This window comes from Oryx dammah, unplaced genomic scaffold (assembly GCF_014754425.2).
Source record: "Oryx dammah isolate SB20612 unplaced genomic scaffold, SCBI_Odam_1.1 HiC_scaffold_26, whole genome shotgun sequence".
Lineage (NCBI taxonomy): Eukaryota > Metazoa > Chordata > Mammalia > Artiodactyla > Bovidae > Oryx > Oryx dammah.
This window is the reverse complement of record NW_024070210.1, coordinates 15,845,183-15,860,150: the sequence shown is the minus strand read 5'-3', so window position 1 is coordinate 15,860,150 and position 14,968 is coordinate 15,845,183. Positions and strand designations below refer to the sequence as shown.

The window sequence follows — 14,968 nt, the reverse complement described above, 5'->3', positions numbered from 1 at the left end:
CACTGGATCATGGAAAAAGCAAGAGATTTCCAGAAAAACATCTACTTCTGCTTATTTAAACTTATATGCAGAGTACATCATGAGAAATGCTGGGCTGGAAGAAGCACAAGCTGGAATCAAGATTGCCAGGAGAAATATCAATAACCTTAGATATGCAGATGACACCACCCTTATGGCAGAAAGTGAAGAGGAGATGAAAGTAAAAGAGGAGAGTGAAAAAGTTGGCTTAAAGCTTCACAGTCAGAAAACTAAGATCATGGCATCTGGTCCCATCACTTCATGGCAAATAGATGGGGAAACAGTGGAAACAGTGTCAGACTTTATTTTTTGGGGTTCCAAAATCACTGCAGATGGTGATTGCAGCCATGAAATTAAAAGATGCTTACTCCTTGGAAGGAAAGTTATGACCAACCTAGATAGCATATTCAAAAGCAGAGACATTACTTTGCCCACAAAGGTCCGTCTAGTCAAGGCTATGGTTTTTCCAGTTGTCATGTATGGATGTGAGAATTGGACTGTGAAGAAAGCTGAGCACTGAAGAATTGATGCTTTTGAACTGTGGTGTTGGAGAAGACTCTTGAGAGTCCCTTGGACTGCAAGGAGATCCAGCCAGTCCATTCTAAAGAAGATCAGCCCTGGGTGTTCTTTGGAAGGAATGATGCTAAAGCTGAAACTCCAATACTCTGGCCACCTCATGCAAAGAGTTGACTCATTGGAAAAGACTCTGATGCTGGGAGGGATTGAGGACAGGAGGAGAAGGGGTGACAGAGAATGAGATGGCTGGATAGCATCACCGACTCGATGGACATTAGTTTGAGTGAAGTCCAGGAGTTGGTGATGGACAGGGAGGCCTGGCGTACTGCGATTCATGGGGTCGCGAAGAGTCGGACATGACTGAGTGACTGAACTGACTGAACTGAACTGATGGTACTGGATGCCAAGATCTTAGTTTCCTGAACGTTGAGTTTTAAGCCAGCTTTTTTGCTCTCCTCTTTCAATTTCATCAAGATGCTCTTTAGTTCTTCACTTTCTGTCATAAGGGTGGTGTCATCTGCATATCTGAGGTTACTGGTATTTCTCCTGGTGATCTTGATCCCAGCTCTTTCTTCATCCAGCCTGCTGCTTGTAGAAGTCTCTTCTGATTCTTTGTATTTCTACATTGCCTGTTGTCACTTCTTCTTTTATCACTTCTAATTTTGTTGATTTGATTCTCCTCCCTTTTTTTCTTAATGAGTCTGGCTAATGTTTTGCCTGTTTTGTTCATCTTCTCAAAGAACCAGCTTTTAGTTTTATTGATCTTTGCTGTTGTTTCCTTCTTTTTTTTTCATTTATTTCTGCTCTGATGTTTATGATTTCTTTCCTTCTAGTAACTATGGGGTTTGTTTTTTTGGTTTGGTTTTTTTGAGGGGGGGGTGGTTCGTCTTTTTCCAATTGCTTTAGGTGTGAGGTTAGGTTGTCTGTTAGATGTCTTTCTTGTTTCTTGAGGTAAGATTGTATTGCTATAAACTTCCCTTTTAGAACTGCTTTTGTTGCATCCCATAGGTTTTCGGTCATCGTGTCTCCATTATCATGTGTTTCTAGGTCTTTTTTGATTTCTCTAATAACCTATTGGTTATTTAGAAGTGTATTGTTTAACCTTCGTGTATTTGCATTTTTCACAGTTTTTTTTTTTTTCCCTGTAATTTATGTCTAGTTTCATGGTGTTGTGGTCAGAAAAGATGCTTGATACAATTTCAGTTTTCTTAAATTTACCGAGGCTTGATTTGTGACACAATATATGATCTATTCTGGAGAATGTTTGCTCCTTGTGCACTTGGGTGGAATGTCCTGAAGACGTCAGTTAGGTACATTTGGTCTAATGTATCATTTAAGGCTTGTGTTTCCTTATTAATTTTCTGTCTGGATGATTTGTCTATTTGTATAAGTGGAGTGTTAAAGTCCCCTACTATTATTGTGTTACTGTCGATTTCCCCTTTTATGTCTATTAGTGTTTGCCTTATGTATTGAGGTGCTCCTTTGTTGGGTGCATAAATATTTACAATTGTTATGTTTCCTTAATCCTTTGATCATTATGTAACGTCCTTCCTTATCTCTTGTAATATTCTTTATTTTGAAATCTGTTTTGTCTGATATGAGAATTGCTACTCTGGCTTTTTAAAATTTCCATTTGCATGGAATATCTTTTTCTGTCCTTTCATTTTCAGTCTGTATGAGTCCTAGGTCTGAGGTGGGTCTCTTGTAGACAGCATGTATATGGATCTTGTTTTTGTATCCATTCAGCTACTCCATGTCTTTTGGTTTGAGTGTTTGATTCATTTATATTAAAAGTAACTACTGATATATATGTTCCTATTGGTATTTTCTTAATTGTTTTGGGTTTGTTTTTGTAAGCCTTTTCCTTCTCTTGTGTTTCCTGCCTATAGAATTTTTATTAACATTTGTTGTAAAGCTTCTTTGGTGGTGCTAAATTCTCTTAATTTTTGCTTGTCTATAAATCTTATGATTCCTCCATCAATTTTGAATGAGATCCATGCTAAGTCATCTTAGTTGTAGATTTTTCAGTTTCATTACTTTAAATATATATTGTCATTCCTTTCTGGCCTACAGAGTTTCTACTGAAAGATCCTGTTCTTGATCAACTGATAAATCTTTTCTACTGAAAGATCCCATAAGATCAACTTATGGGATTTCTCTTATATATTACTTGTTGTCTTTCCCTTGCTGCTTTTAATATTTTTTCTTTTTGTTTAATTTGTGTTAGTTTGATAAATATGTGTCTTGGCACGTTTCTTCTTGGGTTTATCCTCTATGGGACTCTCTGTATTTCTTGGACTTCATTATTTCTTTTCCCATGTTAGGGACGTTTTCAAATATAATCTCTTCAAAAATGTTGTCAGACCCTTTCTTTTTCTGTTCTTCTCCCTATAATTCAAATGTTGGTGCATTTAATATTGTCCCAGGAGTCTCTGAGACTATAAATTCTTTTCATTCTTTTTTTCTTTATTCTCTTAAGCAATGATTCCTACCATTATACCTTCCAGCTCACTTATCTGTTCTCCCTCAACTATTCTGCTATCAATTCCTTCTAGAGTATTTTTAATTTTAGTAATTGTGTTATTACTGTTTACTTATTTTTTTTTTTTTTTGTCTTCTAGTTCCTTGTGAAATGTGTTAAATGATTCCTGCATTTTCTCTATTCTATTTTCAAGATTTTGGATCATCTTTGAAAAGTGAAAGTGAAAGCTCAGTTGTGTCCAACTCTTTGAGGCCCATAGACTGTACAGTCTTTCTTCAGACCAGAATACTGGAGTGGGAAGCCTTTTCCTTCTCCAGGGGATCTTCCCAATCCAGGGATTGAACGCAGGTCCCACATCGCAGGTGGATTCTTTACCTGCTGAGCCACCAGGAAGCCCAAGGATACTGGAGTGGGTAGCCTATCTCTTCTCTAGCAGATTTTTCTCCTAGGAATCAAATCAAGGTCTCCTGCTTTGCAGGCAGATTCTTTACCAACTGAGCTATCAGGAAAGTCCGGGATCATCTTTACTGTCATTATTCTGAATTCTTTTTCAAGTAGTTTGCCTATTTCCTCTTTGTTTATTTGGTCTTGTTCCTTGATCTGTACAGTATTTCTCTGTCTTTTCATTTTGTGCAAAATACTGTGTTTGAGGTCTGCCTTTCCCTAGGCTATGGGGTCATAGTTTCTCTTGCTTTTTGTCTCATGGATGAGGTTGGTCCAGTGCCCTGTGTAGGCTTCATGTTTGAAGGCACTTGTGCCTGCATTCTGGTGGGAGGAAGTGAGTTTTTTTCCTCTTGATGGGCAGGGCCATGTGAGGTGGTGTATTTTGGGGTGTCTGTGGGAGGCCTGTCTGCTGATGATTGGGTTGTGTTTTTGTTTTGCTTGTTGTTGGGTAAGGTATCCTGTGCTAGGTGCTGCAGGCGATCTGGTGGCGCTGAATCTTGATACAGGTGGAGGCCTCCGTGGGAGTTCTCACTGATTAATACTCCCCGGGGTCAAGAGTTCTCTAGTGTCCTGTACTCAACACTCCCACTCCAGAGGCTCAGGCCTTACTTCTGGTCAGGCAACCGAGATCTCTCAAGCTGTTTGTTATGGCAATGCTGCTGCTAAGTCGCTTCAGTCGTGTCTGACTCTGTGTGACCCCCAGACGTCAGCCAGTCTCCTTGGTCCCTGGGATTCTCCAGGCAAGAATTCTGTAATAAAAGGGATTAAAACAAACAATGAACAAACAAAAACCCAAGAGACTAAAAATGAACCCCAGACAAATGGTAAAAGCAAAATCAGACAAATAAAAACAAAAACAAAGGAACATACACACACACAGCACATACTGCACACACGGAACCAAAGAAAACAAAGTTCAAGAGAGTGACCTGGCGAACAAAGGAAACCAGAAGTGATATCAACCAACTGGAAACAAAACCAGCTAAAACACAAAGCAGAAAACAAGACCAAAGCAGAGTGTCAACTGAAGAATAAAGCAAAGAAAACAAAAGAAACGAACATGGTGAAAAAAGAAAAACAAATAGAAAAGCAAAGTTAAGTCAAAATGTGTAAAGACACATGCATATTAAAGTAAAACTTCAACAAGAAAAACAGCAGCAATAACAAAACACAAAAAGCTAAAACAGAAGTAGAAATACATAAAAGAAATTAAAAATATGTTCAAAAAGAGATAATAACCACAGCAACAGAAGAAAAAAGAATATTCAGAACCAACTATAGAAGAAATAAAAATATAATAATAATAATAAATGTTTTTCTCAGGTCTCAGCTATCAGCATTTTCACCCCTGACCCCACCTCACCGCTGTGAGCCACACCCCACCTTCGCCTTCTTAGGAGGCCCTTCAGTACTTAGGTGAACTGGTCTCTGGACCTGCTGTGGGGACAGTTCAGATTCTAATCTGGCCCTGTTCCTACGTGTGCTTGCCTCCAATGTCCAGAGCTGACAGAGCTAGAGAATTTTCTTTTGTAGGAGTACTCATTATCCCTTTATATATTCCATAGGCAGAGAGTCTACGTAGTTGTTCTTGTGGGTTTAGTTTACAGCTTATACAGCTTTTAGAAAGTTTTTTGATCCTCTTCCTTAGTCACTCCATCCCTGGAGCTTAATTGTGGTTTTATCCCCACCTCTGCATGTGGGTCATCCACAGGAGTTTGCTTCTGAGGCTTCCCTGGAGGCCTTGAGTCTGCCCCAGTGAGGACTAGGCCTGGAGGTGTAACAGCTGCTTGGATGGCATGGACCCTGGCAGGAACAGGTGCACAGAGAAGCCAGTGCCCATGGGTACAGGAGATATGGTGCTGTTGGGATTGTTTTCTAGCCTCTAGCAGCTCTGCCCCAGTGAGGGTCGAGCATGGAGGTAGTGCAGCTGCTTGGATTGCGGGGACCCCAGTGGCATATACTGTTTAATCCTTGCTCATAGTCAACATTTTCATGTATTGACTTTTGATATTTTCTCCTTGTCTCCTAATTCTTTTTTATACCTTGTATTATGCTGTGTTTCAGTAACTTTGGACTCTTTTTTTTCTTTTGAAGCATATATTTGTTTTATGTATTTTTATGTAGGTTGTCTAATTAAACTCAGACTCTCTGGACAATGTTCATTTGGAAATTGGGAAGGAAATTCCCTCTATGTAGTTGAGCAAAATGGGGGAGGATAAAATGCAAATAAATTCTGGCCATAAAGTCAGCAACTTCTACTTTAAAAAAGAAACCACTCTATTGAAATCTAGTCTCTGTCTGTATTTTAAGTCTCCCTGTATTAAAAAAAAAAGAAGAAACAGATTCCTAGTACATCTTGGCTCTAATGGCTATTAAATCTGGGTTTAATTGTATCTGACCCTGAGTCAGATGAACTAGAGAGTAATGTGACTGTTACAATGAAGTATTCCAACCAGCTGAGGGATATTGTTCCCTCCAAATAAAGAGGCTCTACCGTGCAAGTGTCTCACTGGGTCCCCACCCCCAGGCCTCTGCCAGCCAGCCACCTCTCTGGATTCTCCCCTGCCCTGAGGAAGGGTGACCAAAGGCTCAGGCATGGAGGAAATACCTAATTGTTGTCCAGGTATCTGTTGCCATTAGAATGATGACTTAAGGAACTAATTTGGGAAGCAGAGCCTCTGCCCAGGAAGCAAGATAAACATGAGCACATTACATCATGCTTGGGTACAGTGTCTTTCATACCAGTGATCACTGTGGTCAAGGGTGAAAAGAACCATCTCGGTTCAGAATTAGGAAGTGTTGAAGACCACGAGGCAGGACTTTTGAAGACAGGCCATCCTCCCACATGCTTCTCTTCACAGGAGAAGTCTGTCCTTTGGTGATTTACAGTTACAGAGTAACCACATTCCTAAAACATAAGTCGTAAAAAAAGAAATTCTGTTTATGCCACAGAGCTTTATTTTCCATATAAAATATTTCCAAATATTCCATTTTCATTTTACAATCCGAACCTTGTTTCTACGGAAAACATTTTCTCCGCAGTCTTGGATATATTGTTTTTATCCAAGACTGCAGTTCTTTTCCATGTGATAAACAATGTCAAGACTGTACATTTTGGACAGACACAGCATGTGGGATCAGATCCTCAACCAGGGATTGGGAATTCCACGCCCCTCGAAGTGGGAGCACGGATTCTTAACCACTGGACTGCCAATGGAAGTCCTGAGTTTTCGTACTTTTTATAGTTTGAATTTGGAGTGAAAATCATGGCTGGGTTTAGAGCCTTCTCTTGGTGACACCTGTTAACGCTGAGACACAGAACAACGGAGGGATCCATCCAGGTTAGAGGCAGGACCTGGGGCCAGCACTGTAAATGGCCTGCTCCCAGCTAGGCTCTGCTCATGGGCTGTGGTAGGAATGGCACACGATACAATCACCGTCCCAGCCACTGGCCCCAGAAAGTAACCCCTGCAAAGTTCCCTGGCCTTTCCCTTGGGGGTTAGTTGTACCATAACATCCCTCCTTCACCTCTTCTTCAAGTTCAAGGTCAGTTTCTAGGCCCCATTCTAGTCCAGGGTAGCCCTAGAAAATCTTCCCCTACCCCCAGACAACCTCTGGTTGCCAGGATAGCCTGGAAGCTCAGCTTGTAAGATCTAATTCCATGGGGAGTTCCCAGAGATCCCCACCCACAGGCAGCCCTAAGTGAATTCTCAAGTAGTTCTTCCAGAACTGGTGATGACATGGGCCCCAGCCAGACCTCCCTCAAGCATTCTGCTCTGTTCCAGGCCTCAGTTTCTTTATTTACCTGTAAGTCACTGTTTTGTGAGTATTTATTTAGTCTCTTGTTGTTCCTTCCTTAGTAGTAAGGGTAATGAATAAGGGCTTAGTAGCTTAGAGTTGTGAGTTTTATTACTGGTTTTGACACTAAGTGACCCTAAACTATTCATTTAATCTTTTTACTGGATAAGCATACTTACACATAAACTGGCCTGTTTTGAGAGCTTTTAGGTTGTCCTTAAAGCACTTTGATCTCTCTGGAAGTGGGTGCTAAGTAAATAAAAGGTACTCTTACGTGTACATCCACAAAAGCATCGGTGGATTCCAGTGCTGATAAACTCTCATAATTCACTCGACCAGGGGCTGCCCTGTAAACAGTGAAAAGACGTAAAGAGAATCCACTGCTGGCTGTACTTTTCATCTGCATATTGGAGGATTCAGTGACTTGGTAGCCACAGGAATGAAAACTAGTGACTCACAAGAGCTCTGCAAATAGTGTTATTTTTCATTTCCCTGTGGTGTTGCTATTGTTCTCAATTTTATGGATCATCCAAGTTTTCACCAGACAACCTTGTTCTTCCCCCGCTGTTTTGAAACCATCCCAAGTGTAGCCCAGGGCTGTTGTCTCCCATTGGGTCAGTGTGAGCTCAGCCCAGCTCCTCAAATCCCTCGGTTCCTCTGGTCTGTCTGGAGTCCCTGTTGGAGCTTTGTTGTGGGAGAGGAAGGCAGAGAGCCCACGCCTTGCCCAGACAGTCTGAGGCCTGGCCGTGGAGCTTGCAGTTCCCTAGACACTCGGAGTTGGACTTGGCCAGCCATTCCTCTGTTGTTACTTTTCAGAGGTAATAAGTGAGATTAATTGCAGGCCAATCTCCAGAAGAGAAGGTAGTCAGGGCCAAATGCAGTCACATGTTTAGAAACCTGAGGTATGCCTCTGAACAAGGCTGACTGAGAATGATACAATCCACAATGCAGGTACCAAGTGTTTGTGACCTCTTTTTTTCTTAAAGGGGTTGTATTTGACTTTTATAATACCGATGATGTTGTTGTTATTTAGTAGCTCAGTCATGTCCGAATCTTTTACGACCTCATGGACTGCAGCCCACCAGGCTCTTCTGTCCGTGGGGTTCTCCAGGCAAGAATTACTGGAGTGGGTTGCCATTCCCTTCCTCAGAGGATCCTTCTCACCCAGGGATCGAACCTGCATCTCCTGTTGCAGGCAGATTCCTTACCACTGAAGCACCTGGGAAACCCCTAGATGCTGATACTTGGCTATTAAGCTTTTCTTTAGCCAATGAAATGGCTAGGGTTTTTCAAGCTACCTTTTAGTTATCCACTTTTCTGGGCACTTGGGGAGTTATTCAAAGCTGAGAATTGATGTTGAGAGGCACCTCCTCGTTATACTGCCAGCCTTGCACGGAACTGGACCACATCAGGGAGGAGCACTTTCTAGGTGAGGAGTGCATCTTTCTTTGGGAGACCTGGAAGGGTTACTGTAAAGTTTTGGCTGCTGCTTGGAATGATTTGGGAAGAACAGGGCCTCAGACAGCTTGGCAGGAGCCTGAAGCTCTGTTTTTTTCCAGTCCAGCCCTTCCTTGTGGATCGAGCTGTCAGGGAATCCCACGAATGTCTGGCTTCTGCCCCTTTGTATGTTTTTCCAGCATTTGTCATTGAATTATTTTTATCCATCTCTGGCTTTTTCACACACACAACCTGGGGATTTGTCTGTTCCTCGATGTTAAAGGTGCGGGGGAGGTTGAAGGCACAGCCCTGAGTCTGTTCCTCCTTTTTGTGACATCTTGGACCTAGGCTGCTTGGCTGGGTGGCTTCCACTCTGGAAAACAACTGTATTTTAGAACTTTAAATTCAGTCCTGGGGAATGGGGTACAATGAAGCCACAAATCTTGGAAATTTGGGTGCTATTTCACATTACCTTGTTCTTCTGCCTGCTTACTTTTTAATAATAAATTATAGTTTGGTCTCTTTCTTTTACCTAATTTTTTGGGACCAATTTCCAGAGCTTTTGATACCAGTTCAGCTAATACTTTTCTCCCTTCTTTTAGATTATTTTTTTATGAATGTTGTTAGAGACTCAGGACTCTGACTTCCCACCTTTTCATTTTTATTCAGTCTTCAGAAATACTGAGTTTATTTTCTTTAAAAATGAGCCCTCTATTCATTTTCTGTGTATTAGGCATTGTGTTAGGACACACAAACCTGGAGATTTGTCTGTTCCTTGATGTTAAGGGATGGGGGAGGCTGAAGGCACAGCCCTGAATCTGTTCCTCTTTTTTGTGACATAATGGACCTAGGCTGCTTGGCCAGGTGGCTTCCACTCTGGAAAACAACTGTATTTTAGAACTTTACAATTTAGAGTTCTAAAACTGTACTTTAGAATTGTAAAGCTGCTGTGGAGTACTGACAAGTAAGACCGAATTGTCCTGTCTCCTGGAGTTCACTGGCCAGGAGCTGTCTTCTGCTTTCAGCCTGGTACACACCCCTTTGTTGTTGTTGTTACTGTTGTTTAGTCTCCAAGTTGCTCTCGATTCTTTTGTGAGCCCATGGACTGTAGCCTGCCAGGCTCCTCTTCTCAGGCAAGAATGCTGGACTGGGTTGCCATTCCCTTTCCAGGGGATCTTCCTGACCCAGGGATTGAACCGGGGTCTCCTGCATTGTAGCTGAATTCTTTACCACTGAGCCACCAGGGAAGCTCTGCAGGGCACTGGGTAGGTTGTAAAGGACTTTCAAGACCTGTTGTTGGATCACTAAATATCATCTGGCAGCAAGAGGGAACCACATACATGTGGAACAGGAAGCAGTGTCGGGCAGCATATAACAAAGAGTTAAATTTGTGACACAAGCAGGTAGAAGAAAGGGAATGCAGAAGAGGATGTAAGGATTGACCCTGTCACACGCTAGGATGTGGCTGAGCCTTGAGGACATTGTGCTGCAAGAAACGAGCCAGTCACAGGAAGACAAACACTGTAGGGTTCCACTCCGGTGAAGCACCTAAAGTTGTCTAAATCGTAGAAACAGGAAGTAGAAAGGTGATTGCCAAGGGCTGGGGGAACAGAAGATGGGGAATTAGTGTTTAATGACTGTAACATTTCAGTTTTGCAAGATGAAAAAGTTAGATCTTTTGCATAGCAGTGTGACCATACTTAACACTACTGTACTCATAAAAATGGTTAAGACAGCAAATTTAAAGTCAGACATTTCTTTAAACCATGATAAAGAGACTAGGAGGAGGAAGGTATTAGGTTTTAAAAGAGAGTCCCATAGTTAGGCAAAAAAATTTACCAGAATGGTAAGGCTTTGCCTCCATTCTCTCCCTTTAGGGAAATTATTCTGGAACCAGTCCTTTAAATGATTCTATTGATATATTCTTTAAAAGCAGGTTAACTTTATAGGAAAGGGGGCCTTCAACCTCTGTTAGCAAGATGGCATGGTGTAGTGAAAAGAGGAGGGACTTTAGGATTTGCCTTACTGAGTATGTGACCTCGGGCAAGTTAACCTGGCTTCTCTGAGCCACAGTTTCCCCGTCTGCTTAAAAACACAGATGATAATACCTACCTCATTAAGTTTTTTCAAGATTTAGTTGAGTTGTGCATGTCAAAGTAGCCAGTGTAGTGCTTGGTTTGGGTGGAGGTTCTTGATACCATTTAGTTCCCTTCCTGCGGGAAAAAAAAAAAGGAGAAACTTAAAAATTGGACTTGCCTGGGATCTGGGATTCCTCCACTCCTTGTTTTAGTATCTAGTTTAAAGGAAACTGGCCGTGAGCCACAGGCAGTGCCCTGTGGAGCGGTGTTGCAGAGATGCGGCCGTTGCAGCTGAGGAGTGGAGGGTATCAGAGTGGGGCCAACAGGAGAGACTCTTTCTTTCCTTTGACCCTTCTGTTGAAGGGTGACTTCTTTCTACTCAACAGGCCCTTCCTCTCTGCTATCTTCTCCCCAATGTTGAAATTTCCATTGCGGCTCAGTGTTCCCAGCCAGTAAACACTCATATTTTCCATCCATCCTGGGGGTCGAGCTTTGGGAGAGCTTTTCTCTGGAGGAGTTTGGAGCTTATAATTTTGTACTTTATCCTGTTATATAAACAACACTCTGTAGCCAAAGAGCACAATCACAAAAAGAAACCACTTTGGGGGTGGTGGTGGTGGGGGGCGGAGTGCGGCCTAAAAGCCAGAAGGAAACTCGCTTGGTCGGAGTGCTGCCGAAGTGATAGTTCTCTCCTTGTCCTCCTTCCCTTCCCAGAAAATGAAGTTTACCTGACCACCTTCCTCCTGAGTTTTAGCTTTTGCCACTCCTCCGCCTCGAGTCTCGCACGCCTCTGGCACACGCGTGATCAAGGCCCGGAGTCCTTTCTGCTGCTTTTCTCGCTCAGCCAGACACGCAGCCTCTCAGGCGTTAGCTCCGTGGCAGTTCAGGCCCCGGGACGGTCTCCAGTTTCTCCCGCACCCAGAGAGCCGAGCGCCATAGGCGTCCGTGCCAAGGCCAGCATGGCTGGACTTCTGCCTCTTCGAAGGAATGTTGGTAAAAACTTTGGAAGTGTGTCAAAGCTCGCTGGCTGGACCTCATACCGGGGCCTAGGCAAAGGAAGTTCGGGAATGTTTGGGCCCAGACTCGGGCGTGAAAGACGGGGGATCTTTTCTTATCTGCACGTCAAAATAAAACGCAATGCAGCTCGCGCCGCGATTTGCCAGGGTCGCATGCTTCCAATTTAGGTTGTCCCCCCCTGCCCCAGCATCTAAGGTAAACCACCTTACCTACAGTTCCTCAGGATTAGCGCACACACCTGCACACTCAGACACATACAGAGCCACTGTTAGAGGCAAGACCCTTTCCTTTCTAGCCACTCACTCTGTAATTTGATATCCATCCACAATTGATGATTATTTTGGTTTTAAGAGGACTGAATGACAAAAGTCCATGCACAAGCAGAATGAGACTCCTTTTCTAGAATTCGGAAGTTTTATCAAAGTTACTTAATTAATGTTTCAGTTTAATTCTCATGCAGTTTTTCTATCATCTTTCCCATGGAACTGGTTACCAGCCCTGACAGTTGAAAAGATGCACAGTGGTGAATAAACACTGTATCTTTCTTTCTGACGACTGCAGAGAAACATTGATGACCGTGTTATAGCTTCCTTAAGGTTGACTCAACACATTTAGGACAACCAGCTGGCTTCCCTGGAACCTTTAGCTAATAGACCTCACCCTACCCTCCTGCCCATCTTACTGCTAAAAAACTCTCAGCATGTTACTGACCAAATACAAAGAAGATGTCAATTCTTTAAGTTCTAGGGTTTGAAAGGCTAAGAGGAAAAAAAATCCCTCTTGATTCTATATTTTAATAAAACGATAGGCTTGTAGTATCGAATCCCAGGAACGGGGGAGCCTGGTGGGCTGCCGTCTATGGGGTCACACAGAGTCGGCCACGACTGAAGCGACTCAGCAGCAGCCATCGCAGTAAAGATTCTCTCATCCCTGCAGCCATTGTGCAGAGCAAAAGTTTGGTGTAAGTTCTGGTTTGGGTGTAGGTTCTTGGTACCTGTTCTTTCTCCAGAAAAGAGAGTAACACAAAATTAGACTCGCCTGAGATACAGTGCTGCTACACCGCTGAGTTTACGTGCAGCTGGCCACCGCAGAGGTGGTGTCATATGTATCCCAGTGGAGAAAGCAGTTATACCTAATCCCTGAGGTTTACCTCACTTGCTTTTATTGTGAAGTGAGGACCCATATATTAAATTTTTGATTACAATTAAAATGCTTGTAAGGAAAAATAGAGAAGCTCCTCTTAAAAGGTAACATTTTAATATGGAACCAAGTGTTCTTTGGGACATGAGAGTAGGGCTGGAGGTGAGAGAGGCAGTATATGAGAGTTTAGGAATTCAGAGTGTCACATGGCAGGCCCAAGTGTTCGTAATAAGTAACAGCAGAACTCTTATCCTAACTGGACCATTCTTATACTTTAGAGGCAATAAAGGGATATTTTTAGCCTTCATGAATTATCAGGCTAAGACTTAATTTGGCTTCAAAGCCAATAATTAATACCGTGTTTGCCTGGTTTTGTAAAAGAAGTTTTACTGTCTTTATGTGATGAAAGTGAAATATGGATGCATCTCAGTAATGTGACGATAATCTAGAAATTTTCACAGGAAAATCGGGTACCACAGGTAAGGAAACCAGAGTGGGGGGTAGTAATAAGTAGGTTGTACTTAAAGGCTAAAGGAAATCAAATTGTGTTCTTGTGAAGTTGGGTTGCACTAAGGAAAATTGAGTAGATGAAAAAATCTGCCTGTGTTATTAGTGTTCTCAAATATCTTGCTAGCTGCTTGAACCCAACGCTGACATTTGAAATACAAGACCCTAAGAGAAGAGTTTTGTTACCTTCTTCACCAAATATTTAGTATATTGAAATACTTGAAAAGAAAGGTGAAACTGGTAATAAGTAATGTTCCAGCTGGGAAATGGCTTCATCTGGTAGTTGTTAAAACAATGTTATCCTTAAAAAGTTAACATGTTACCAAATATCTCCTAAATGCAAGGCAGGGGGCTGACTCTGAAGGAAGTAATAGACAGGGTCTCTCTGTCCACAAGGAGAAAATTTGATAGTCATTTAAGTTATTAACACAAGCAGTGTAAGGCAATATGTACTTAATTGAGGACAACGAGGACCATGCTGTGAGTGGTACACCTTCAGAGGAGAAATAGGTCACTCTGACTGGAGAAAGTGGCAAAAGCTTCATGGTAAAGAAACATGTGTGAGGTGACTCTGGAAGGGCAGCTAAGGCTTGGGTAGGCAGAGAGGCTAAAGTTAATCAGTTAAGAGACAATTGCATGCTTACTTTGTGCTTGTCTCTATGTGAGCATCTATGAGATCAAGAAATGTGTGGCATACTCATGTACGTTTGAGCTGACACTCAGCAGGACGGTCTGGAGAATACTTCCCTGGGAGTTTAATTATTTTTGGCACATGAAGCACAGAGCAAGTGATTAAAGTGGAGGGTATGTGGAATCTGTGTGCATGCATGCTAAGTTGCTTCAGTCGTGTCCAACTCTTTGCGACCCTGTGGACTGTAGCCCACCAGGCTCCTCCGTCCGTGGGATTCTCCAGGCAAGAATACTGGAGTGGGTTGCCATGCCCTCCTCCAGGGGATCTTCCTTGACCCAGGGGTCAAACTCACGTTTCTTGCATCTCCTGCATTGGCAGGCAGGTTCTTTACCACTAGCGCCACCTGGGATGCCCTTATATGGGCTCAGAGGAGCTTGCAGTTCAGGAAAGGCCTTAGAGATGGGTAGAAAGATCAGGCTCTGCAGAGGAAGGGTTTAAATACAGTCCTAGGTTATATAGGCTACAGACTGGTGCAGGAAAGGGGAGGGAGAAAAAGAGAGGTACGTACAAGGGGTTTCAGGCATTTTCAAGGGACAATCAGTAGGAACCAGTCTGGCTGATAAAATGTATTAGTTTAAAGTGATAGGAACGGAAATCAAGCTGGGTCCTAACTGTAAAAGAGAGTTTTCAGTTCATTCAACTATAAAAGTCTAGAAATTGATGTTGGGGCTTATGAGGCATCAGTCATACTTTCTGATTCCTCCAGGCCACAAGTAAGTAAAAAAACTATAGAAAACAAAATCAAAGATAGCAAAAATACTGACTTATTACTGATAAAGATAAGCTGGAGATTATGTCTTGAAAATATGGTACAAATGGGCTTCTACTTTTCAAGGCTAA

The 14,968-nt window shown here is 42.5% G+C and overlaps 1 protein-coding gene across 12 annotated transcripts in view; it reads left to right on the top strand.

Annotated features, from left to right (window-relative positions):
* TTLL5 (tubulin tyrosine ligase like 5) overlaps window positions 1-14,968 on the top strand; it is a 308,459-nt gene that overhangs the window by 156,098 nt on the left and 137,393 nt on the right. The window contains exon 31 of one of the 12 annotated variants that reach the window (XM_040226053.1): window positions 11,488-11,938. The exons of the other annotated variants lie outside the window; for them this stretch is intronic. Within the exon in view, the coding sequence (XP_040081987.1) occupies window positions 11,488-11,494 (7 nt within the window). The 3' untranslated portion in view covers window positions 11,495-11,938. Of the gene's footprint in view, window positions 1-11,487; window positions 11,939-14,968 lie in introns of those variants that run through there. 12 annotated transcript variants of the gene reach the window in all.